The sequence below is a fragment of the Salvelinus alpinus genome, chromosome 2 (genome assembly GCF_045679555.1).
Source record: "Salvelinus alpinus chromosome 2, SLU_Salpinus.1, whole genome shotgun sequence".
NCBI classification, from domain to species: Eukaryota; Metazoa; Chordata; class Actinopteri; order Salmoniformes; family Salmonidae; genus Salvelinus; species Salvelinus alpinus.
Genome location: NC_092087.1, coordinates 79,650,386 through 79,675,460, shown reverse-complemented (window position 1 = coordinate 79,675,460; position 25,075 = coordinate 79,650,386). Strand labels below are relative to the sequence as shown.

At 45.3% G+C, this 25,075-nt stretch overlaps 2 protein-coding genes across 3 annotated transcripts; both read left to right on the top strand.

Annotated features, from left to right (window-relative positions):
* Window positions 1-8,363: 8,363 nt before the first annotated feature.
* LOC139567889 (pneumococcal serine-rich repeat protein-like) lies at window positions 8,364-11,378 on the top strand. The gene is made up of 3 exons (XM_071389493.1): window positions 8,364-8,480; window positions 8,573-8,631; window positions 8,739-11,378. Exons 1-3 carry the CDS (start codon window positions 8,443-8,445, stop codon window positions 10,823-10,825), a joined length of 2,184 nt encoding a protein of 727 aa, XP_071245594.1. The 5' UTR covers window positions 8,364-8,442; the 3' UTR covers window positions 10,826-11,378.
* A 10,460-nt stretch (window positions 11,379-21,838) lies between these two features.
* LOC139567888 (Golgi-associated RAB2B interactor protein 3-like) lies at window positions 21,839-24,543 on the top strand. 2 transcript variants are annotated; one of them, XM_071389492.1, is made up of 4 exons: window positions 21,839-21,995; window positions 22,088-22,146; window positions 22,254-22,865; window positions 22,920-24,543. In XM_071389492.1, the coding sequence occupies exon 4, from the start codon at window positions 23,178-23,180 to the stop codon at window positions 23,988-23,990; it is 813 nt and encodes a 270-aa protein (XP_071245593.1). In that variant the 5' UTR covers window positions 21,839-21,995; window positions 22,088-22,146; window positions 22,254-22,865; window positions 22,920-23,177; the 3' UTR covers window positions 23,991-24,543. The 2 variants fall into 2 exon arrangements, with proteins under 2 accessions (XP_071245593.1, XP_071245592.1); XM_071389491.1 differs by having other exon boundaries at window positions 22,254-23,701.
* Window positions 24,544-25,075: the final 532 nt, after the last annotated feature.

Below are 25,075 nucleotides of genomic sequence, written 5' to 3'. Positions count from 1 at the left end.
GGTGGAGTTATTAAAGTGACTATGCATAGATGATAACCATAGAAAGTAGCAGCGGTGTAAAGGGGGGGATGCAAATAGTCTGGGTAGCCGTTTGATTAGATGTTCTGGATCTTATGCCTTGGGGGTAGACGCTGTTTAAAAGCCTCTTGGACCTAGAGTTGGCGCTCCGGTACCGCTTGCCATGCGGTAGCAGAGAAAACAGTCTATGACTAGGGTGGCTGGAGTCTTTGACAATTTTTAAGGCCTGACACAACTGACACCGCCTGGTATAGAGGCCCTGGATGGCAGGAAGCTTGGCCCCAGTGATGTACTAGGCCGTTCACGCTACCCTCTGTAGTGCCTTGCAGTTGGAGGCTGAGCAGTTGCCATACCGGGCAGTGATGCAACCAGTCAGGATACTCTCGATGGTGCAGCTGTAGAACATTTTGAGAATATGAGGACCCATGCCAAATCTTTTCAGTCTCCTGAGGGGGAATAGGTTTTGTCGTGCCCGCTTCACGACTGTCTTGGTGTGCTTGGACCATGTTAGTTTGTTGGTGATTTGGACACCAAGGAACTTGAAGCTCTCAACCTGCTCCAGTACAGCCCCGTCGATGAGAATAGGGGAATGCTCGGTCCTCTCTTTCCTGTAGTCCACAATCATCTCCTTTGTCTTGATCACGTTGAGGGAATGGTTGTTGTCCTTGCACCACATGGCATGGTCTCTGACCTCCTCCCTATAGGCTGTCTCGCCGTTGTCGGTGGTCAGGCCTACCACTGTTGTGTCGTCGACAAACTTAATGATGGTGTTGGAGTCGTGCCTGGCCATGCAGTCATGAGTGAACAGGGAGTACAGGAGGGGACTGGGCACGCACCCCTGATGGCCCCCTGTGTTGAGGATCAGTGTGGTGGATGTGTTGTTACCTACCCTTACCACCTGCGGGCAGCCAGTCAGGAAGTCCAGGATCCAGTTGCAGAGGGAAGTGTTTAGTCCCAGGGTCCTTAGCTTATTGATGAGTTTAGAGGGCACTATGGTGTTGAACGCTGAGCTGTAGTCAAAGAATAGCATTCTCACATGGGTGTTCTTTTGTCCAGGTGGGAAAGGGCAGTGTGGAGTGCAATAAAATTGCATCATCTGTGGATCTGTTAGGGCGGTATGCAAATTGGAGTGGGTCTAGGGTTTCTGGGATAATGGTGTTGATGTGAGCCATGACCTGCCTTTCAAAGCACTTCATAGCTACAGACGTAAGTGCTACGGGTCGGTAGTCATTTAGGCAGGTTACCTTAGTGTTCTTGAGCACAGGGACTATGGTGGTCTGCTTTAAACATGTTGGTATTACGGACAGGGAGAGGTTGAAAATGTCAGTGAAGACACTTGCCAGTTGGTCAGCACCTGCTTGCAGTACATGTCCTGGTAATCCGTCAAGCCCTGCGATCTTGTGAATGTTGACCTGTTTAAAGGTCTTACTCATCGGCTGCAGAGAGCGTGATCACACAGTCTTCCTGAACAGCTTTTGCTCTCATGCGTGTTTCAGTGTTATTTGCCTCGAAGCGAGCATAGAAGTAGTTTAGCTCATCTGGTAGACTCGTGTCACTGGGCAGCTCTCGGCTGTGTTTCCCTTTATAGTCTGTAAAGGTTTGCAAGCCCTGCCACATCCGACGAGCGTCAGAGCCGGTGTACTACGATTTGATCTTAGTCCTGTATTGATGCTTTGCCTGTTTGATGGTTTGTCGGAGGGCATAGCGGGATTTATTATAAGCTTCCGGGTTAGCGTCCCGCTCCTTGAAAGCGGCACCTCTAGCCTTTAGCTCAGTGCAGATGTTGCCTGTAGTCCATGGCTTCTGGTTGGGGTATGTGCGTACGATCACTGTGGGGATGACGTCATTGATGCACTTATTGATGTAGCCAATGACAGACGTGGTGTACTCCTCAATGTCATTGGAGGAATTCCGGAACATATTCCAGTCTGTGCTAGTAAAACAGTCCGGTAGCTTAGCAGCTGCTTCATCTGATCACTTTTTTATTGATCATGTCACTGGTGTGTCCTGCTTAAATTTTTGCTTGTAAGCAGGAATCAGGAGGATAGAATTATGGTCAGATTTGCCAAATGGCGGGTGAGGGAGAGTTTTGTATGCGTCTCTGTGTGTGGAGTAAAGGTGGTCCAGAGTTTCTTTCCCTCTGGTTGCACATTTAACATGCTGATAGAAATTTGGTAAGATGGATTTAAGTTTCCCTGCATTCAAGTCCCCGGCTACTAGGTGCGCCATCTCCAGGTGAGCGTTTTCCTGTTTGCTTATGGCAGAATACAGTTCATTCAATGCGGTCTTAGTGCCAGCCTCAGTCCGTGTTGGTATGTAGACAGCTACAAAAAATACAGATGAAAACTCTCTAGGTAGATAGTGTGGTCTACAGCTTATCGTGAGATATTCTACCTCAGGAGGGCAATAGCTCGAGACTTCCTTAGATATCGTGCACCAGTTGTTATTTACAAAAATATATAGTCCACCGCCCCTTGTCTTACCTGACGCCGCTGTTCTATCCTGCCGGATAGCCAGCTGTATGTTGATAATGTCGTCGTTCAGCCACGACTCCGTAAAGCATAAGATATTACAGTTTTGAATGTCCCGTTGGTTGTTTAATCTTCCGCGTAGGTCATCTATTTTACTTTACAAAGACTGCACGTTTGCTAGCAGAATGGAAGGAAGTGGGGGTTTATTCGATCGCCTACTAATTCTCAGAAGGCAGACCAGCCTCTGGCCACTTTTTCTCCACCTTCTCTTCACACAAATCACGGGGATCTGGGCCTGTTCCCGGAAAAGCAGTATGTCATTCACGTCGGGCTTGTCGGATTTGTTAAAGAAAAAAAAAGGATTCTGCCAGTCCGTGGTGAGTAATCGCAGTTCTGATGTCCAGAAGTTATTTTTGGTCATGAGAGATGGTAGCGGCAACATTATGTACAAAATAAGTAAAAAAAATAAGTTCCAAACAACTCAAGAAACGAACAAAAAACACAATTGGTTGGGAATATGTCAATTAACTGAAATATTCTCTACACGCAACAGATCGTCTTTGAACATCTACATTTTTCTAAACCAAGTACTGTTGCTGAAATCATTCACTAACTGCATATTATGAGAATGCTGACCTTCAATTGATCTATTCATTGGAGGGACAACCTGTGATCCTACACCTAAAGCTGTTTGTTATACACAAACTAATTAAGTTGAAAAAAAACAGCTTTTGTATAGTTCCAATGACTTCAAATTCTGGAATTTTACTATTTTGAACTTTTTGTCTTTGTTTTTTGTCTTTGTTAAATTATAGATATATTCTCCACACTTCATTAAAAGGAACCTGCTCCTATGTCCCAGCAACAAAAGGAGCGGGCTCGCATGCCTCTTCAGCAGAAGCAACCGTCCACAATGACTCGGCAGAAGCAACCGTCCAAAATTTCCATCAGAAATCACCTGCTTGACTCGCATTACAAATACCTGGACAGCAAATTTACACTTGTTAAAACTGCAACTTGTTACTTGTTAAAACTACACCTTGGCATCACATCTTTGTATTATTAGCCTTTCATGTTCAGTCATATAACCAGACTATACCTACAGACAGTTAATGTACTGTCACATGCCTATTTTGATATCAATTTCCCACACCTCTGTCTTTCTCTTCGTCACTCGCTCTCTCTCTTTTTATTTTTCTCTTTCTCTCTCACACAGACAGCAGTGGGTCTGTACCAGTCAGAGGTGAAGGGGCACATCCTGCTCTTCATCAACAGGGGGAGTGGTGACTATGAAATGCTCAAGGACCAGCTAGGTCAGGAGCTCTGGCCCAGGTGTACAGGTGGATGCAGGCGACAGGTGGATGCAGTGGATTGAGACGAAGCTAGAACGTTTTGAATGGGCTGCAACAGGATTTTGATGGGGCCTTTTACATTGACGTGCCTCAATACTCTTCACCTGTAGCCCATTCCTCCTCATCCATTTATTGTACCTCAGGCTCCTATAGAATGGATCCAGTGTATTTGATTTTTACGAGGCCTGGAACGGTTTAACCTATCAATTAACAAATATATTCTGTATAGACTGTCTTCAGCCTTGTACATTTTTCTTAACCAATTATTAATCTAACTGCGTAGTATGAGAATTCAGCCCTTAAATGGGTCCATTAAGTTCCAAAGAGGAAGCTGGTAGGCACTATCATGGAAGTTTAGCTAGCATAAGATGTCACCCAAAACTTTTGGACTACTTGACATATGTACACTGTGTTGACAATCCAGACTTATTCTTCAATGTCAGTCTGAGCCTTAGGGAGAGTACTAAGCTAACATCTTTTAAACGTTCAAACCATGATCAATTAGCTGTATGAATTTTTGGGACACTTTAGGTATCAACATTTAATCGCAATATAGAATTTTGCCTTTGCTACTATAGCCCACAGAAACACATTGAATAACACCTTTTTATAAATGGCAAAGTTTTGACGTATGTCCAATATCTAGGTGATGGCACATATTTAACCCTTTATGTATGTTGGTACAACTACCTCCATACTTCCATTAGTTTGTATGGGTTACCTTCAGATGAGTCTGTGAAACTTGTTGGGGTCGTAGAGCAAAACGGAACCATGTTCGTGAGTCTCCCCTTTCCATATTGGTCATAATAGTTTGTAGGCCAAACCGTTCAGACGTCACAAATGCTTTTGTAAGAAGATGGATAGAATTTATAGCTTAAATTTATAATTTTTTTGTTGTTTCCTTTATTGATTCACATGAGCGTCAATAGATTTTTAACCTATAGCTCATTCCTCCTGCAAGTCCATTTATCGTACCACAGGGTCTTAAAAAATGGATTCAGTGTACTTGATTTTTACAATGCCTGGAACGGTTTAACCTATCAATACACAAAGATATTCCCAAACAGACAACAGAATGTCAACAAAGCCTCCTTCACTCATGCTGCCAAGCATACCCTCGTAAAACTGACTATCCTACCGATCCTTGACTTCGGTGATGTCATTTACAAAATAGCCTCCAACACTCTACTCAGCAAATTGGATGCAGTCTATCACAGTGCCATCCGTTTTGTCACCAAAGCCCCATATACTACCCACCACTGAGACCTGTATGCTCTCGTTGGCTGGTCCTCGCTACATATTCGTCGCCAAACCCACTGGCTCCAGGTCATCTATAAGTCTTTGCTAGGTATAGCTCCGCCTTATCTCAACTCACTGGTCACCATAGCAACACCTACCACTAGCACGCGCTCCAGCAGGTATATTTCACTGGTCATCCCCAAAGCCAACACCTGCTTTGGCCACCTTTCCTTCCAGTTCTCTGCTACCAATGACTGGAACGAATTGCAAAAATCACTGAAGTTGGAGACTTATGTCTCTCTCACTAACTTTAAGCGTCAGCTGTCAGAGCAGCTTACCGATCGCTGCAGCTGTACACAGCCCATCTGTAAATAGCCCATCCAACCAACTACCTACCTCATCCCCATATTTGTTTTTGTTTTTCTGCTCTTTTGCACACCAGTATTTCAACTTGCACATCCTCATCTGGACATATATCACTCCAGTGTAAATTGCTAAATTTTAACTACTTTGCCACTATTGGCCTATTTATTGCCGTACCTCCTTACTTAATTTGCACACACTGTATACAGATTTTCTATTGTGTTGAATGTACGTTTGTTTATCCCATGTGTATCTGTGTGGTTGTTTTTGTCGCACTGCTTTGCTTTATCTTGGCCAGGTCGCAGTTGTAAATGAGAACTTGTTCTCAACTGACCTAACTGGTTAAATAAAGGTAAAATAAAAAAAATAAGAACAAGTACATTTTTCTAAACCAAGATTTGTTTGGTGAAATCATCTAACTACATAGTATGAGAACTCAGACCTTAAATGGATCCATCCAGTTCCAATGATGAAGCCGGCAAGGAACTAGCAGGGAAGCTTAGCTAGCATAATGTGTCACATGGAACTCATTCACAAACATTGACACAAATGAACACATTTGCCTGCTGTAGTCGACTGCCTGTTTGGCTAAAGACTCATGACACGTGACGAAATTGTATATGCATTCAATGGTCTGCTTTTATGTAAAATATGTAAATTCTGTGTTGTCAGACAATCTCTTGTCTACCATGCAGTAGCACTCAAATTTGGACACACCTACTCATTCAAGGGTTTTCTTTATTTTTACTATTTTCTACATTGTAGAATAATAGTGAAGACATCAAAACTATGAAATAACACATATGTGACCCGATTCAGGAAACTAGGCGTATGTCGCAAGTCACGACTTCACAGGAGAGCCGTTTGAACGTAAAAATCAAAATGCGTTTCTTGGCAGAAATTCCTTCTCGAACTTGCGAACATTCATGTGCCTTAATAACAAACATGTATGCCATCTGTAAATACAAATACAATTGTTAAATTATGAGCCTTGCTGGTTAAGCCACAGTAAAAGTAAGCAAACTTCTCACTAGCCATGATTGTCTGAGATAATGAGTGGGCTGGACATGCAGAGAGAGGAGTTCGGATTGGTCTGCCATATTGAAGTTGTCTGTCTATTTGTGCTCGTCAGTCTGTTTTGGTAATCCTGTCGAACGCCGCTTTAAAAAAAAAAGTTTTGTATAGTGGAGCTGCATAAGTGTTGCTCTCCGTTTTCAGTGGAATTGGAGTATGATAGCTAAAGAGATGGAGAAAACACCTGTCTCCGGATTACATCTTCAAACCGTGCAACCGTGGTATGGCATTCCTGACAGGGAGACGCGTCCATGATGCATGTTTATAGTCTAGCATTAGCTAACTACATTTTCAGATATGACACATTTCTAATTTTGACAAAGTGGTTTCATTTCAAGCTAAAGTGTACTGTTAGCTGGCTGGTTCCCTAGCTGACGTTATTATTTGTTTCCCAGAGCCGTTTGCTTGTCTAGTTAGAGCCTAATGTTAGCTAGCTAACATTGGACCTGGTTGGTTAGCTCCCAGCACTGTGGCATTGTTGCCACTTTGTTCATTGTTGTTTAACTAGCTAACGTTAGCTGGCTGGCTCGTTAGCTAACGCTACGTGACGTGTGTACAACACCCGTTGAATATGGCCGGTGTCAGTAAACGTCTGCAAGAAAGCGTCATGAAATTGTTTTCAGCAGAACTGGTTAGGCTGTTTTCATGTTACCCAGAGGTAAACAAATCATCGGCCAGAGCGTCAAGTGTGTGCTCTGAAAGCGAAACAAGATGGGTGGGGCTAAAGCTTATTAAGAGGGTGTGAACGATGCTGAATGGGTGTAGACAAAGAAGAGCTCTAAACTAGATACCAAAACATTCAAAGGGGATTTTCTCAAAAGTGAGATTAAATGTTGATCAACTTTCAAAGCAGAAGTACTTTCCCATTGTTCCTCAAATGCTGTGTATGATATACCATTTTGTAGCTCTGAGTCTCTACTTTTAGCAGATGTAAAAAAACACCATTTCACATTTTACTACATAAGACCGAATCCAGGTGGTGAGTCACATATGGAATCATGTAGTAACCAAAACAAGACCAACCCCCGTAGGTGAACGGATGATCTCCGCATGTCTGGTTTCCACCATGAATCATGGAGGATGAGGTGTAATGGTGTGGGGGTGCTTTGCTGGTGACACGGTCTGTGATATATTTAGAATTCAAGGTACACTGGCTACCACAACATTCTGTAGCTATACGCCATCCCATCTGGTTTGCGCTTAGTGGGACTATCGTTTGTTTTTCAATAGGACAATGACCCAACACACCTCCAGACTGTGTAAGGTCTATTTGACCAAGAAGGAGAGTGATGGAGTGCTGCATCAGATGACCTGGCCTCCATAATCACCCGACCTCAACCCAATTGAGATGGTTTGGCATGAGTTGGACCATAGAGTGAAGGAAAAGCAGCCAACAAGTGCTCAGCAAATGTGGGAACTCCTTCAAGACTGTTGGAAAATCATTCCAGATGAAGCTGGTTGAGAGAATGCCAAGAGTGTGCAAATCTGTAATCAAGGCAAAGTGAGGCTACTTTGAAAAATCTAAAATATATCTTTGCACAACACACTTCTACCGGACCACTGAGGTTGCACCTGCAAAAGCCCCTGGCAGGATCTTAATTAGCATGAAATAAAGGTGCACTTGATTAAGCTCACCCAGTGCAATGGGTAGGTAGAGTTCACTCTTTAAAACCATTGGATTTGTCCATGATGCGCAAACCCTCCAGCACACCAGCTGAATGAAATCAAGCGAACCTAATCTCAATTGGGAAATTGGACCAATGGAAATTATGTTCAGTGGCTTGCAGGTGTACCTAATTAACCAGCCAGATTAGAAGGGTCTAGGATTCCTTTGTAAGGCGCAGCAAAAAAGACAAACAGATACAATATCAGGGATCTCCTGGTAAGGCTTCTGGCTACTATTAGTTCTGAATACTGAGGTTTTGATGAGAATAATGGCAGTGAGTTTTGAAATGTCTTTGAGGTAAGTTGTATGGCTCTAGTTTGTTTCCCTTGTCTTCCATGTTTTACAGGTAGGTGTATTTAACTGACTAGGATGTTTTTATTTTTATTTAGAATTTCTTGGATTTGTTGCCTGCTAATTGGAGGGATAACCTGTTATCCTCCACCTAAAGGTATGTTTTGTTCTGCACATTTAATTCAGTAAAAGTAACACTGTATAAATGGCAGAACTTCAAATGCTGGCATTTTACGATTTGAAACTTTTTCTTTTCTTTTGTAGGTAATTATAGATATATTCCCCAAAATCAATTAAAAAGAACTGGCCACAATGCAGCGGAAGCTACCGGCTCCCGTGCCTCGGCAGGTGAAGCAGCCACCCGTAATGCCTCAGCAAGCGTCACGACTGGCGCAAATACCTTAGGTGGAGCAACCGGATCCCGTGCCTCAGCAGCAGAAGCAGTCACCCACAATGCCTCAGCAAGCATCACAACTGGCCCAAATACCTTAGCTGAAGCAACGTGCCACAATGCTTCATCAAGCGCCACGACTGGCCCAAATACCTTAGGTGAAGCAGCTGGCCACAGTGCCTCGGCAGCGGAAGCAACTGGACACAGTGCCGCGCAAGCGGCAACCCATAATGCCTCAGCAAGCGTCACGACTGGCCCAAATACCTTAGGTGAAGCAACTGGCTACAATGCTACAACAAGCCTCACGACTGGCTCAAATACCTTAGGTGAAGCAAATGGCCACAGTGCCTCGGAAGCAATTGGCCACCATGCCTCGGCAGCGGAAGCAACTGGACACAGTGCCACGCAAGCGGCCACCCGTAATGCCTCGGAAGCAGCCACCCACAATGCCTCAGCTAGTGTCACGACTGGCCCAAATACCTTAGCTGAAGCAACTGGCCACAATGCTTCATCAAGCGCTACGACTGGCCCAAATACCTTAGGTGAAGCAGCTGGCCACGGTGCCTCGGCAGCGGAAGCAACTAGACACAGTGCCACGCAAGCGGCCACCCGTAATGCCTCGGAAGCGGCCACTCATAATGCCTCAGCAAGCGTCACGACTGGCCCAAATACCTTAGGTGAAGCAACTGGCCACAATGCTTCAACAAGCGTCAGGACTGGCCCAAATACCTTAGGTGAAGCAAATGGCCACAGTGCCTCGGAAGCAACTGGCCACCATGCCTCGGCAGCGGAAGCAACTGGACACAGTGCCACGCAAGCGGCCACCCGTAATGCCTCGGAAGCAGCCACCCACAATGCCTCAGCAAGTGTCACGACTGGCCCAAATACCTTAGGGGAAGCAACTGGCCACAATGCTTCATCAAAATTCACGATTGGCACAAATGCCTTGGGTGAAGTATCCGACTCCCGTTCCTCAGCAGAAGCAGCAACCCATAATGCCTCAGCAAGTGTCACGACTGGCCCAAATACCGTAGCTGAAGCAATTGGCCACAGTGCTTCATCAAGCGCCACGACTAGCCCAAATACCTTAGGTGAAGCAACCGGCCACTTTGCCTCATCAAGTGCGGAATCTGGTTCAAAAGCCTCGGCAGGAGCCACAGGTGCCCTTGCCTCGGCAGGAGCCACAGGGGCCCTTGCCTCGGCAGGAGCCACAGGGGCCCTTGCCTCGGCAGGAGCCACAGGCGCCCTTGCCTCGGCAGGAGCCACAGGCGCCCTTGCCTCGGCAGGAGCCACAGGCGCCCTTGCCTCGGCAGGAGCCACAGGCGCCCTTGCCTCGGCAGGAGCCACAGGCGCCCTTGCCTCGGCAGGAGCCACAGGCGCCCTTGCCTCGGCAGGAGCCACAGGCGCCCTTGCCTCGGCAGGAGCCACAGGCGCCCTTGCCTCGGCAGGAGCCACAGGCGCCCTTGCCTCGGCAGGAGCCACAGGCGCCCTTGCCTCGGCAGGAGCCACAGGCCACCTTGCCTCGGCAGGAGCCACAGGCCACCTTGCCTCGGCAGGAGCCACAGGCCACCTTGCCTCGGCAGGAGCCACAGGCCACCTTGCCTCGGCAGGAGCCACAGGCCACCTTGCCTCGGCAGGAGCCACAGGCCACCTTGCCTCGGCAGGAGCCACAGGCCACCTTGCCTCGGCAGGAGCCACAGGCGCCCTTGCCTCGGCAGGAGCCACAGGCGCCCTTGCCTCGGCAGGAGCCACAGGCCACCTTGCCTCGGCAGGAGCCACAGGCGCCCTTGCCTCGGCAGGAGCCACAGGCGCCCTTGCCTCGGCAGGAGCCACAGGCGCCCTTGCCTCGGCAGGAGCCACAGGCGCCCTTGCCTCGGCAGGAGCCACAGGCGCCCTTGCCTCGGCAGGAGCCACAGGCCTTGAACAGGAGGGCCAACTCCTCAAGCAACATGGATTTTAGCAGCAGTGATGTTTCTCAGGATTTTGGGTCTGACGGTGACAATGAAAGCACCCAATGTGTCAGCTCCAGCAGCGTTCAAGGCAGCATCTTTGAACAGCCAATTCTCATCCCAATATAGTTACAAATCGGTGTATGAGAATGGCAAAACTGTCTACTCCCAAACCTGCCACACCACTGGGGAGGTTATACCTTTTTGATAGCGGAGATGCTCTCAAGGACCGTAGTGACGTTGGCATCTCTGAACCAAGCATATCCCCACCTGCTAAAAACTGACAACCTGCTAAAGGAACCCCACCACAAGGGAACAGCTACTGGGATGCAATGTCATGTACATTTTTTTACAGTCATCTGAACTGCGTTCTGATTTTGAAATCCTTTGTACTAATCATCTATCAACAGAATTGCAATGGTAGATTCATCCTTTGGATAACAATTCTGAGTTGTTGCTGACACTTTAAGCTTCCACTGTATGCTTTTGCGTCGGACAGAGAGTTGCTGCTGCTCATGCTACCCTGCATTACTTGTAAAACAATAAAATATTGTACCTTTAAAAGTGCCTCCTTGTGTTTTGAAATACTGTGTTTAATGTCTACCTTTGGCTTGCTGGTTGAGAACAGTGTTAGTTGCCATTGCAATTTGTAGTAAAAGGGAATGTGGTTCACAGTTCCTAATCTTTTGGATTTCAAATATATAATTTATTTGTATCTTTGCTGCTGGTTGACAAATCCCAAGATTGGATCTACGTTAAAGCCACTGACCACGTTTACATCAATATTCCGTTACTCGGGATACTGAAGTATTTATTTTGTGTTGACATGTAAACATCAAATCCTGTTTTACAAAAACCTGAGAAAGCTTGTACCCCGGAGATGGGCTACTGTGGCATGTAAACCTCTGAATTCTGTTTTTGTGGTATGCACAGGCTCCGTTTCGTATCTCATGGTTGTCTGACTCTCAAACAAATCAATTTAAAGTGGGCTACCTGCTCAGTTTGATCCACCATAACTGAGCTTAATGGCTACTTTCACCCCTAATTTAGACAGGTTTCTGCTTACATTAGGTAGGCCATTTGTCAACTATAGTTTCATACATGCAGCTTCTCTTCTGTCATAACTTGTTGCCTCAGAAGACTAAAGTAGTGCTCACAAATGTCTTACGTTGATAGAATGAATGCATTAGTAATCTTAACAGGTAAAATTAAGGACCAGGTAGCATGCTAGAACACAGTGGAAACATTGGTCCTGTGCCAAATGTAATTCTGACAGATTTTAAGGAAATGGAAAGCTGAGAATTGTTACTTCAGTTAGTCTTGGGTGTGTATTTTATGTGGTTGAAATGCTGTCTGCTTGCACATTACACGTCCATTCGCATTTTCCCTGAGACGCTGATAGAAATATATATCCACTCCTGTTCCCAAGACAATGTAAAGATACATTTTTATCATTTCACTGCAACTGAAGTTAATAAACTCTGCAAAAAAGAAACTTCCTCTCACTGTCACCTGTTTATTTTCAGCAAACTTAACGTGTAAATATTTGTATGAACATAAGATTCTACAACTGAGACAAACTGAACAAGTTCCATAGACATGACTAACAGAAATGGAATTATGTGTCCCTGAACAAAGGGGGAGACAAAATCAAAAGTAACAGTCAGAATCTGGTGTGGCCACCTGCTGCATTAAGTACTGCAGTGCATCTCCTCATGGACTGTACCAGATTTGCCAGTTCTTGCTGTGAGATGTTACCCCACTCTAGCAAATTAACACTGGAGTGATAGATGAGCAGATGAGGATGTGCAAGTAGAAATACTGGTGTGCAGAAAAGTAAATATAAACAATATGGGGATGCGGTAGGTAGATTGGATGGGCTATTTACAGATGGGCTGTGAACAGCTGCAGCGATCGGTAAGCTGCTCAGATAGCTGATGTTTAAAGTTAGTGAGGGAAATATAGGTCTCCAACTTCAGCGATTTTTGCAATTCATTCCAGTCATTGGCAGCAGAGAACTGGAAGGAAAGGCGGCCAAAGGAGGTGTTGGCTTTGGGGACGACCAGTGAGATATACCTGCTGGAGCGTGTGCTACGGGTGGGTGTTGTTATCGTGACCATTGAGCTGAGATAAGGCGGAGCTTAACCTAGCATAGATTTATAGATGACCTGGAGCTACCCTCTCGCGTGCATAGTCCTGCCGTCAGTGTCCATATTTCAGTTACTATTCCATTTAACCCATACACTTAAATGAGGAATATTCTGTTTATTCATGGATACAGGGATACTCATGAGCGGGATATCAAAATGCATGTAAAGAGCTCATCCCGAATAAGACCGTATGTGGGATATGAGCTACAATCCAGACTGCTGTGCTCATGTTAACATGGTCAATGTCCAGTGGGGAAATGTCAGACCTTACTCATACAGTATGTTCATACTTTAGATGTAGTTATAGGTAGGAATCAAATCAAATTTTATTAGTCAATTGCACCGAATACAGGTGTAGACCTTACAGTGAAACACTTACTTACGAGCCCCTAAACAACAATGCAGTTAAAAACAAATATGAATAAGAATAAGAAATAAAAGTAACAAGTAATTAAAGAGCAGCAGTAAAATAACAATAGCGAGACTATATACAGGGGGGTACAGAGTCAATGTGCAGGTGCACCGGTTAGTTGAGGTAATATGTACATGTAGGTGGAGTTATTAAAGTGACTATGCATAGATGATAACCATAGAAAGTAGCAGCGGTGTAAAGGGGGGGATGCAAATAGTCTGGGTAGCCGTTTGATTAGATGTTCTGGATCTTATGCCTTGGGGGTAGACGCTGTTTAAAAGCCTCTTGGACCTAGAGTTGGCGCTCCGGTACCGCTTGCCATGCGGTAGCAGAGAAAACAGTCTATGACTAGGGTGGCTGGAGTCTTTGACAATTTTTAAGGCCTGACACAACTGACACCGCCTGGTATAGAGGCCCTGGATGGCAGGAAGCTTGGCCCCAGTGATGTACTAGGCCGTTCACGCTACCCTCTGTAGTGCCTTGCAGTTGGAGGCTGAGCAGTTGCCATACCGGGCAGTGATGCAACCAGTCAGGATACTCTCGATGGTGCAGCTGTAGAACATTTTGAGAATATGAGGACCCATGCCAAATCTTTTCAGTCTCCTGAGGGGGAATAGGTTTTGTCGTGCCCGCTTCACGACTGTCTTGGTGTGCTTGGACCATGTTAGTTTGTTGGTGATTTGGACACCAAGGAACTTGAAGCTCTCAACCTGCTCCAGTACAGCCCCGTCGATGAGAATAGGGGAATGCTCGGTCCTCTCTTTCCTGTAGTCCACAATCATCTCCTTTGTCTTGATCACGTTGAGGGAATGGTTGTTGTCCTTGCACCACATGGCATGGTCTCTGACCTCCTCCCTATAGGCTGTCTCGCCGTTGTCGGTGGTCAGGCCTACCACTGTTGTGTCGTCGACAAACTTAATGATGGTGTTGGAGTCGTGCCTGGCCATGCAGTCATGAGTGAACAGGGAGTACAGGAGGGGACTGGGCACGCACCCCTGATGGCCCCCTGTGTTGAGGATCAGTGTGGTGGATGTGTTGTTACCTACCCTTACCACCTGCGGGCAGCCAGTCAGGAAGTCCAGGATCCAGTTGCAGAGGGAAGTGTTTAGTCCCAGGGTCCTTAGCTTATTGATGAGTTTAGAGGGCACTATGGTGTTGAACGCTGAGCTGTAGTCAAAGAATAGCATTCTCACATGGGTGTTCTTTTGTCCAGGTGGGAAAGGGCAGTGTGGAGTGCAATAAAATTGCATCATCTGTGGATCTGTTAGGGCGGTATGCAAATTGGAGTGGGTCTAGGGTTTCTGGGATAATGGTGTTGATGTGAGCCATGACCTGCCTTTCAAAGCACTTCATAGCTACAGACGTAAGTGCTACGGGTCGGTAGTCATTTAGGCAGGTTACCTTAGTGTTCTTGAGCACAGGGACTATGGTGGTCTGCTTTAAACATGTTGGTATTACGGACAGGGAGAGGTTGAAAATGTCAGTGAAGACACTTGCCAGTTGGTCAGCACCTGCTTGCAGTACATGTCCTGGTAATCCGTCAAGCCCTGCGATCTTGTGAATGTTGACCTGTTTAAAGGTCTTACTCATCGGCTGCAGAGAGCGTGATCACACAGTCTTCCTGAACAGCTTTTGCTCTCATGCGTGTTTCAGTGTTATTTGCCTCGAAGCGAGCATAGAAGTAGTTTAGCTCATCTGGTAGACTCGTGTCACTGGGCAGCTCTCGGCTGTGTTTCCCTTTATAGTCTGTAAAGGTTTGCAAGCCCTGCCACATCCGACGAGCGTCAGAGCCGGTGTACTACGATTTGATCTTAGTCCTGTATTGATGCTTTGCCTGTTTGATGGTTTGTCGGAGGGCATAGCGGGATTTATTATAAGCTTCCGGGTTAGCGTCCCGCTCCTTGAAAGCGGCACCTCTAGCCTTTAGCTCAGTGCAGATGTTGCCTGTAGTCCATGGCTTCTGGTTGGGGTATGTGCGTACGATCACTGTGGGGATGACGTCATTGATGCACTTATTGATGTAGCCAATGACAGACGTGGTGTACTCCTCAATGTCATTGGAGGAATTCCGGAACATATTCCAGTCTGTGCTAGTAAAACAGTCCGGTAGCTTAGCAGCTGCTTCATCTGATCACTTTTTTATTGATCATGTCACTGGTGTGTCCTGCTTAAATTTTTGCTTGTAAGCAGGAATCAGGAGGATAGAATTATGGTCAGATTTGCCAAATGGCGGGTGAGGGAGAGTTTTGTATGCGTCTCTGTGTGTGGAGTAAAGGTGGTCCAGAGTTTCTTTCCCTCTGGTTGCACATTTAACATGCTGATAGAAATTTGGTAAGATGGATTTAAGTTTCCCTGCATTCAAGTCCCCGGCTACTAGGTGCGCCATCTCCAGGTGAGCGTTTTCCTGTTTGCTTATGGCAGAATACAGTTCATTCAATGCGGTCTTAGTGCCAGCCTCAGTCCGTGTTGGTATGTAGACAGCTACAAAAAATACAGATGAAAACTCTCTAGGTAGATAGTGTGGTCTACAGCTTATCGTGAGATATTCTACCTCAGGAGGGCAATAGCTCGAGACTTCCTTAGATATCGTGCACCAGTTGTTATTTACAAAAATATATAGTCCACCGCCCCTTGTCTTACCTGACGCCGCTGTTCTATCCTGCCGGATAGCCAGCTGTATGTTGATAATGTCGTCGTTCAGCCACGACTCCGTAAAGCATAAGATATTACAGTTTTGAATGTCCCGTTGGTTGTTTAATCTTCCGCGTAGGTCATCTATTTTACTTTACAAAGACTGCACGTTTGCTAGCAGAATGGAAGGAAGTGGGGGTTTATTCGATCGCCTACTAATTCTCAGAAGGCAGACCAGCCTCTGGCCACTTTTTCTCCACCTTCTCTTCACACAAATCACGGGGATCTGGGCCTGTTCCCGGAAAAGCAGTATGTCATTCACGTCGGGCTTGTCGGATTTGTTAAAGAAAAAAAAAGGATTCTGCCAGTCCGTGGTGAGTAATCGCAGTTCTGATGTCCAGAAGTTATTTTTGGTCATGAGAGATGGTAGCGGCAACATTATGTACAAAATAAGTAAAAAAAATAAGTTCCAAACAACTCAAGAAACGAACAAAAAACACAATTGGTTGGGAATATGTCAATTAACTGAAATATTCTCTACACGCAACAGATCGTCTTTGAACATCTACATTTTTCTAAACCAAGTACTGTTGCTGAAATCATTCACTAACTGCATATTATGAGAATGCTGACCTTCAATTGATCTATTCATTGGAGGGACAACCTGTGATCCTACACCTAAAGCTGTTTGTTATACACAAACTAATTAAGTTGAAAAAAAACAGCTTTTGTATAGTTCCAATGACTTCAAATTCTGGAATTTTACTATTTTGAACTTTTTGTCTTTGTTTTTTGTCTTTGTTAAATTATAGATATATTCTCCACACTTCATTAAAAGGAACCTGCTCCTATGTCCCAGCAACAAAAGGAGCGGGCTCGCATGCCTCTTCAGCAGAAGCAACCGTCCACAATGACTCGGCAGAAGCAACCGTCCAAAATTTCCATCAGAAATCACCTGCTTGACTCGCATTACAAATACCTGGACAGCAAATTTACACTTGTTAAAACTGCAACTTGTTACTTGTTAAAACTACACCTTGGCATCACATCTTTGTATTATTAGCCTTTCATGTTCAGTCATATAACCAGACTATACCTACAGACAGTTAATGTACTGTCACATGCCTATTTTGATATCAATTTCCCACACCTCTGTCTTTCTCTTCGTCACTCGCTCTCTCTCTTTTTATTTTTCTCTTTCTCTCTCACACAGACAGCAGTGGGTCTGTACCAGTCAGAGGTGAAGGGGCACATCCTGCTCTTCATCAACAGGGGGAGTGGTGACTATGAAATGCTCAAGGACCAGCTAGGTCAGGAGCTCTGGCCCAGGTGTACAGGTGGATGCAGGCGACAGGTGGATGCAGTGGATTGAGACGAAGCTAGAACGTTTTGAATGGGCTGCAACAGGATTTTGATGGGGCCTTTTACATTGACGTGCCTCAATACTCTTCACCTGTAGCCCATTCCTCCTCATCCATTTATTGTACCTCAGGCTCCTATAGAATGGATCCAGTGTATTTGATTTTTACGAGGCCTGGAACGGTTTAACCTATCAATTAACAAATATATTCTGTATAGACTGTCTTCAGCCTTGTACATTTTTCTTAACCAATTATTAATCTAACTGCGTAGTATGAGAATTCAGCCCTTAAATGGGTCCATTAAGTTCCAAAGAGGAAGCTGGTAGGCACTATCATGGAAGTTTAGCTAGCATAAGATGTCACCCAAAACTTTTGGACTACTTGACATATGTACACTGTGTTGACAATCCAGACTTATTCTTCAATGTCAGTCTGAGCCTTAGGGAGAGTACTAAGCTAACATCTTTTAAACGTTCAAACCATGATCAATTAGCTGTATGAATTTTTGGGACACTTTAGGTATCAACATTTAATCGCAATATAGAATTTTGCCTTTGCTACTATAGCCCACAGAAACACATTGAATAACACCTTTTTATAAATGGCAAAGTTTTGACGTATGTCCAATATCTAGGTGATGGCACATATTTAACCCTTTATGTATGTTGGTACAACTACCTCCATACTTCCATTAGTTTGTATGGGTTACCTTCAGATGAGTCTGTGAAACTTGTTGGGGTCGTAGAGCAAAACGGAACCATGTTCGTGAGTCTCCCCTTTCCATATTGGTCATAATAGTTTGTAGGCCAAACCGTTCAGACGTCACAAATGCTTTTGTAAGAAGATGGATAGAATTTATAGCTTAAATTTATAATTTTTTTGTTGTTTCCTTTATTGATTCACATGAGCGTCAATAGATTTTTAACCTATAGCTCATTCCTCCTGCAAGTCCATTTATCGTACCACAGGGTCTTAAAAAATGGATTCAGTGTACTTGATTTTTACAATGCCTGGAACGGTTTAACCTATCAATACACAAAGATATTCCCAAACAGACAACAGAATGTCAACAAAGCCTCCTTCACTCATGCTGCCAAGCATACCCTCGTAAAACTGACTATCCTACCGATCCTTGACTTCGGTGATGTCATTTACAAAATAGCCTCCAACACTCTACTCAGCAAATTGGATGCAGTCTATCACAGTGCCATCCGTTTTGTCACCAAAGCCCCATATACTACCCACCACTGAGACCTGTATGCTCTCGTTGGCTGGTCCTCGCTACATATTCGTCGCCAAACCCACTGGCTCCAGGTCATCTATAAGTCTTTGCTAGGTATAGCTCCGCCTTATCTCAACTCACTGGTCACCATAGCAACACCTACCACTAGCACGCGCTCCAGCAGGTATATTTCACTGGTCATCCCCAAAGCCAACACCTGCTTTGGCCACCTTTCCTTCCAGTTCTCTGCTACCAATGACTGGAACGAATTGCAAAAATCACTGAAGTTGGAGACTTATGTCTCTCTCACTAACTTTAAGCGTCAGCTGTCAGAGCAGCTTACCGATCGCTGCAGCTGTACACAGCCCATCTGTAAATAGCCCATCCAACCAACTACCTACCTCATCCCCATATTTGTTTTTGTTTTTCTGCTCTTTTGCACACCAGTATTTCAACTTGCACATCCTCATCTGGACATATATCACTCCAGTGTAAATTGCTAAATTTTAACTACTTTGCCACTATTGGCCTATTTATTGCCGTACCTCCTTACTTAATTTGCACACACTGTATACAGATTTTCTATTGTGTTGAATGTACGTTTGTTTATCCCATGTGTATCTGTGTGGTTGTTTTTGTCGCACTGCTTTGCTTTATCTTGGCCAGGTCGCAGTTGTAAATGAGAACTTGTTCTCAACTGACCTAACTGGTTAAATAAAGGTAAAATAAAAAAAATAAGAACAAGTACATTTTTCTAAACCAAGATTTGTTTGGTGAAATCATCTAACTACATAGTATGAGAACTCAGACCTTAAATGGATCCATCCAGTTCCAATGATGAAGCCGGCAAGGAACTAGCAGGGAAGCTTAGCTAGCATAATGTGTCACATGGAACTCATTCACAAACATTGACACAAATGAACACATTTGCCTGCTGTAGTCGACTGCCTGTTTGGCTAAAGACTCATGACACGTGACGAAATTGTATATGCATTCAATGGTCTGCTTTTATGTAAAATATGTAAATTCTGTGTTGTCAGACAATCTCTTGTCTACCATGCAGTAGCACTCAAATTTGGACACACCTACTCATTCAAGGGTTTTCTTTATTTTTACTATTTTCTACATTGTAGAATAATAGTGAAGACATCAAAACTATGAAATAACACATATGTGACCCGATTCAGGAAACTAGGCGTATGTCGCAAGTCACGACTTCACAGGAGAGCCGTTTGAACGTAAAAATCAAAATGCGTTTCTTGGCAGAAATTCCTTCTCGAACTTGCGAACATTCATGTGCCTTAATAACAAACATGTATGCCATCTGTAAATACAAATACAATTGTTAAATTATGAGCCTTGCTGGTTAAGCCACAGTAAAAGTAAGCAAACTTCTCACTAGCCATGATTGTCTGAGATAATGAGTGGGCTGGACATGCAGAGAGAGGAGTTCGGATTGGTCTGCCATATTGAAGTTGTCTGTCTATTTGTGCTCGTCAGTCTGTTTTGGTAATCCTGTCGAACGCCGCTTTAAAAAAAAAAGTTTTGTATAGTGGAGCTGCATAAGTGTTGCTCTCCGTTTTCAGTGGAATTGGAGTATGATAGCTAAAGAGATGGAGAAAACACCTGTCTCCGGATTACATCTTCAAACCGTGCAACCGTGGTATGGCATTCCTGACAGGGAGACGCGTCCATGATGCATGTTTATAGTCTAGCATTAGCTAACTACATTTTCAGATATGACACATTTCTAATTTTGACAAAGTGGTTTCATTTCAAGCTAAAGTGTACTGTTAGCTGGCTGGTTCCCTAGCTGACGTTATTATTTGTTTCCCAGAGCCGTTTGCTTGTCTAGTTAGAGCCTAATGTTAGCTAGCTAACATTGGACCTGGTTGGTTAGCTCCCAGCACTGTGGCATTGTTGCCACTTTGTTCATTGTTGTTTAACTAGCTAACGTTAGCTGGCTGGCTCGTTAGCTAACGCTACGTGACGTGTGTACAACACCCGTTGAATATGGCCGGTGTCAGTAAACGTCTGCAAGAAAGCGTCATGAAATTGTTTTCAGCAGAACTGGTTAGGCTGTTTTCATGTTACCCAGAGGTAAACAAATCATCGGCCAGAGCGTCAAGTGTGTGCTCTGAAAGCGAAACAAGATGGGTGGGGCTAAAGCTTATTAAGAGGGTGTGAACGATGCTGAATGGGTGTAGACAAAGAAGAGCTCTAAACTAGATACCAAAACATTCAAAGGGGATTTTCTCAAAAGTGAGATTAAATGTTGATCAACTTTCAAAGCAGAAGTACTTTCCCATTGTTCCTCAAATGCTGTGTATGATATACCATTTTGTAGCTCTGAGTCTCTACTTTTAGCAGATGTAAAAAAACACCATTTCACATTTTACTACATAAGACCGAATCCAGGTGGTGAGTCACATATGGAATCATGTAGTAACCAAAACAAGACCAACCCCCGTAGGTGAACGGATGATCTCCGCATGTCTGGTTTCCACCATGAATCATGGAGGATGAGGTGTAATGGTGTGGGGGTGCTTTGCTGGTGACACGGTCTGTGATATATTTAGAATTCAAGGTACACTGGCTACCACAACATTCTGTAGCTATACGCCATCCCATCTGGTTTGCGCTTAGTGGGACTATCGTTTGTTTTTCAATAGGACAATGACCCAACACACCTCCAGACTGTGTAAGGTCTATTTGACCAAGAAGGAGAGTGATGGAGTGCTGCATCAGATGACCTGGCCTCCATAATCACCCGACCTCAACCCAATTGAGATGGTTTGGCATGAGTTGGACCATAGAGTGAAGGAAAAGCAGCCAACAAGTGCTCAGCAAATGTGGGAACTCCTTCAAGACTGTTGGAAAATCATTCCAGATGAAGCTGGTTGAGAGAATGCCAAGAGTGTGCAAATCTGTAATCAAGGCAAAGTGAGGCTACTTTGAAAAATCTAAAATATATCTTTGCACAACACACTTCTACCGGACCACTGAGGTTGCACCTGCAAAAGCCCCTGGCAGGATCTTAATTAGCATGAAATAAAGGTGCACTTGATTAAGCTCACCCAGTGCAATGGGTAGGTAGAGTTCACTCTTTAAAACCATTGGATTTGTCCATGATGCGCAAACCCTCCAGCACACCAGCTGAATGAAATCAAGCGAACCTAATCTCAATTGGGAAATTGGACCAATGGAAATTATGTTCAGTGGCTTGCAGGTGTACCTAATTAACCAGCCAGATTAGAAGGGTCTAGGATTCCTTTGTAAGGCGCAGCAAAAAAGACAATCAGATACAATATCAGGGATCTCCTGGTAAGGCTTCTGGCTACTATTAGTTCTGAATACTGAGGTTTTGATGAGAATAATGGCAGTGAGTTTTGAAATGTCTTTGAGGTAAGTTGTATGGCTCTAGTTTGTTTCCCTTGTCTTCCATGTTTTACAGGTAGGTGTATTTAACTGACTAGGATGTTTTTATTTTTATTTAGAATTTCTTGGATTTGTTGCCTGCTAATTGGAGGGATAACCTGTTATCCTCCACCTAAAGGTATGTTTTGTTCTGCACATTTAATTCAGTAAAAGTAACACTGTATAAATGGCAGAACTTCAAATGCTGGCATTTTACGATTTGAAACTTTTTCTTTTCTTTTGTAGGTAATTATAGATATATTCCCCAAAATCAATTAAAAAGAACTGGCCACAATGCAGCGGAAGCTACCGGCTCCCGTGCCTCGGCAGGTGAAGCAGCCACCCGTAATGCCTCAGCAAGCGTCACGACTGGCGCAAATACCTTAGGTGGAGCAACCGGATCCCGTGCCTCAGCAGCAGAAGCAGTCACCCACAATGCCTCAGCAAGCATCACAACTGGCCCAAATACCTTAGCTGAAGCAACGTGCCACAATGCTTCATCAAGCGCCACGACTGGCCCAAATACCTTAGGTGAAGCAGCTGGCCACAGTGCCTCGGCAGCGGAAGCAACTGGACACAGTGCCGCGCAAGCGGCAACCCATAATGCCTCAGCAAGCGTCACGACTGGCCCAAATACCTTAGGTGAAGCAACTGGCTACAATGCTACAACAAGCCTCACGACTGGCTCAAATACCTTAGGTGAAGCAAATGGCCACAGTGCCTCGGAAGCAATTGGCCACCATGCCTCGGCAGCGGAAGCAACTGGACACAGTGCCACGCAAGCGGCCACCCGTAATGCCTCGGAAGCAGCCACCCACAATGCCTCAGCTAGTGTCACGACTGGCCCAAATACCTTAGGTGAAGCAACTGGCCACAATGCTTCAAGTGTCACGACTGGCCCAAATACCTTAGCTGAAGCAACTGGCCACAATGCTTCATCAAGCGCTACGACTGGCCCAAATACCTTAGGTGAAGCAGCTGGCCACGGTGCCTCGGCAGCGGAAGCAACTAGACACAGTGCCACGCAAGCGGCCACCCGTAATGCCTCGGAAGCGGCCACTCATAATGCCTCAGCAAGCGTCACGACTGGCCCAAATACCTTAGGTGAAGCAACTGGCCACAATGCTTCAACAAGCGTCAGGACTGGCCCAAATACCTTAGGTGAAGCAAATGGCCACAGTGCCTCGGAAGCAACTGGCCACCATGCCTCGGCAGCGGAAGCAACTGGACACAGTGCCACGCAAGCGGCCACCCGTAATGCCTCGGAAGCAGCCACCCACAATGCCTCAGCAAGTGTCACGACTGGCCCAAATACCTTTAGGGGAAGCAACTGGCCACAATGCTTCATCAAAATTCACGATTGGCACAAATGCCTTGGGTGAAGTATCCGACTCCCGTTCCTCAGCAGAAGCAGCAACCCATAATGCCTCAGCAAGTGTCACGACTGGCCCAAATATCGTAGCTGAAGCAATTGGCCACAGTGCTTCATCAAGCGCCACGACTAGCCCAAATACCTTAGGTGAAGCAACCGGCCACTTTGCCTCATCAAGTGCGGAATCTGGTTCAAAAGCCTCGGCAGGAGCCACAGGCGCCCTTGCCTCGGCAGGAGCCACAGGCGCCCTTGCCTCGGCAGGAGCCACAGGCGCCCTTGCCTCGGCAGGAGCCACAGGCGCCCTTGCCTCGGCAGGAGCCACAGGCGCCCTTGCCTCGGCAGGAGCCACAGGCGCCCTTGCCTCGGCAGGAGCCACAGGCGCCCTTGCCTCGGCAGGAGCCACAGGCGCCCTTGCCTCGGCAGGAGCCACAGGCGCCCTTGCCTCGGCAGGAGCCACAGGCGCCCTTGCCTCGGCAGGAGCCACAGGCGCCCTTGCCTCGGCAGGAGCCACAGGCGCCCTTGCCTCGGCAGGAGCCACAGGCCACCTTGCCTCGGCAGGAGCCACAGGCCTTGGCCCTCCTGTTCAACTCCTCAAGCAACATGGATTTTAGCAGCAGTGATGTTTCTCAGGATTTTGGGTCTGACGGTGACAATGAAAGCACCCAATGTGTCAGCTCCAGCAGCGTTCAAGGCAGCATCTTTGAACAGCCAATTCTCATCCCAATATAGTTACAAATCGGTGTATGAGAATGGCAAAACTGTCTACTCCCAAACCTGCCACACCACTGGGGAGGTTATACCTTTTTGATAGCGGAGATGCTCTCAAGGACCGTAGTGACGTTGGCATCTCTGAACCAAGCATATCCCCACCTGCTAAAAACTGACAACCTGCTAAAGGAACCCCACCACAAGGGAACAGCTACTGGGATGCAATGTCATGTACATTTTTTTACAGTCATCTGAACTGCGTTCTGATTTTGAAATCCTTTGTACTAATCATCTATCAACAGAATTGCAATGGTAGATTCATCCTTTGGATAACAATTCTGAGTTGTTGCTGACACTTTAAGCTTCCACTGTATGCTTTTGCGTCGGACAGAGAGTTGCTGCTGCTCATGCTACCCTGCATTACTTGTAAAACAATAAAATATTGTACCTTTAAAAGTGCCTCCTTGTGTTTTGTAATACTGTGTTTAATGTCTACCTTTGGCTTGCTGGTTGAGAACAGTGTTAGTTGCCATTGCAATTTGTAGTAAAAGGGAATGTGGTTCACAGTTCCTAATCTTTTGGATTTCAAATATATAATTTATTTGTATCTTTGCTGCTGGTTGACAAATCCCAAGATTGGATCTACGTTAAAGCCACTGACCACGTTTACATCAATATTCCGTTACTCGGGATACTGAAGTATTTATTTTGTGTTGACATGTAAACATCAAATCCTGTTTTACAAAAACCTGAGAAAGCTTGTACCCCGGAGATGGGCTACTGTGGCATGTAAACCTCTGAATTCTGTTTTTGTGGTATGCACAGGCTCCGTTTCGTATCTCATGGTTGTCTGACTCTCAAACAAATCAATTTAAAGTGGGCTACCTGCTCAGTTTGATCCACCATAACTGAGCTTAATGGCTACTTTCACCCCTAATTTAGACAGGTTTCTGCTTACATTAGGTAGGCCATTTGTCAACTATAGTTT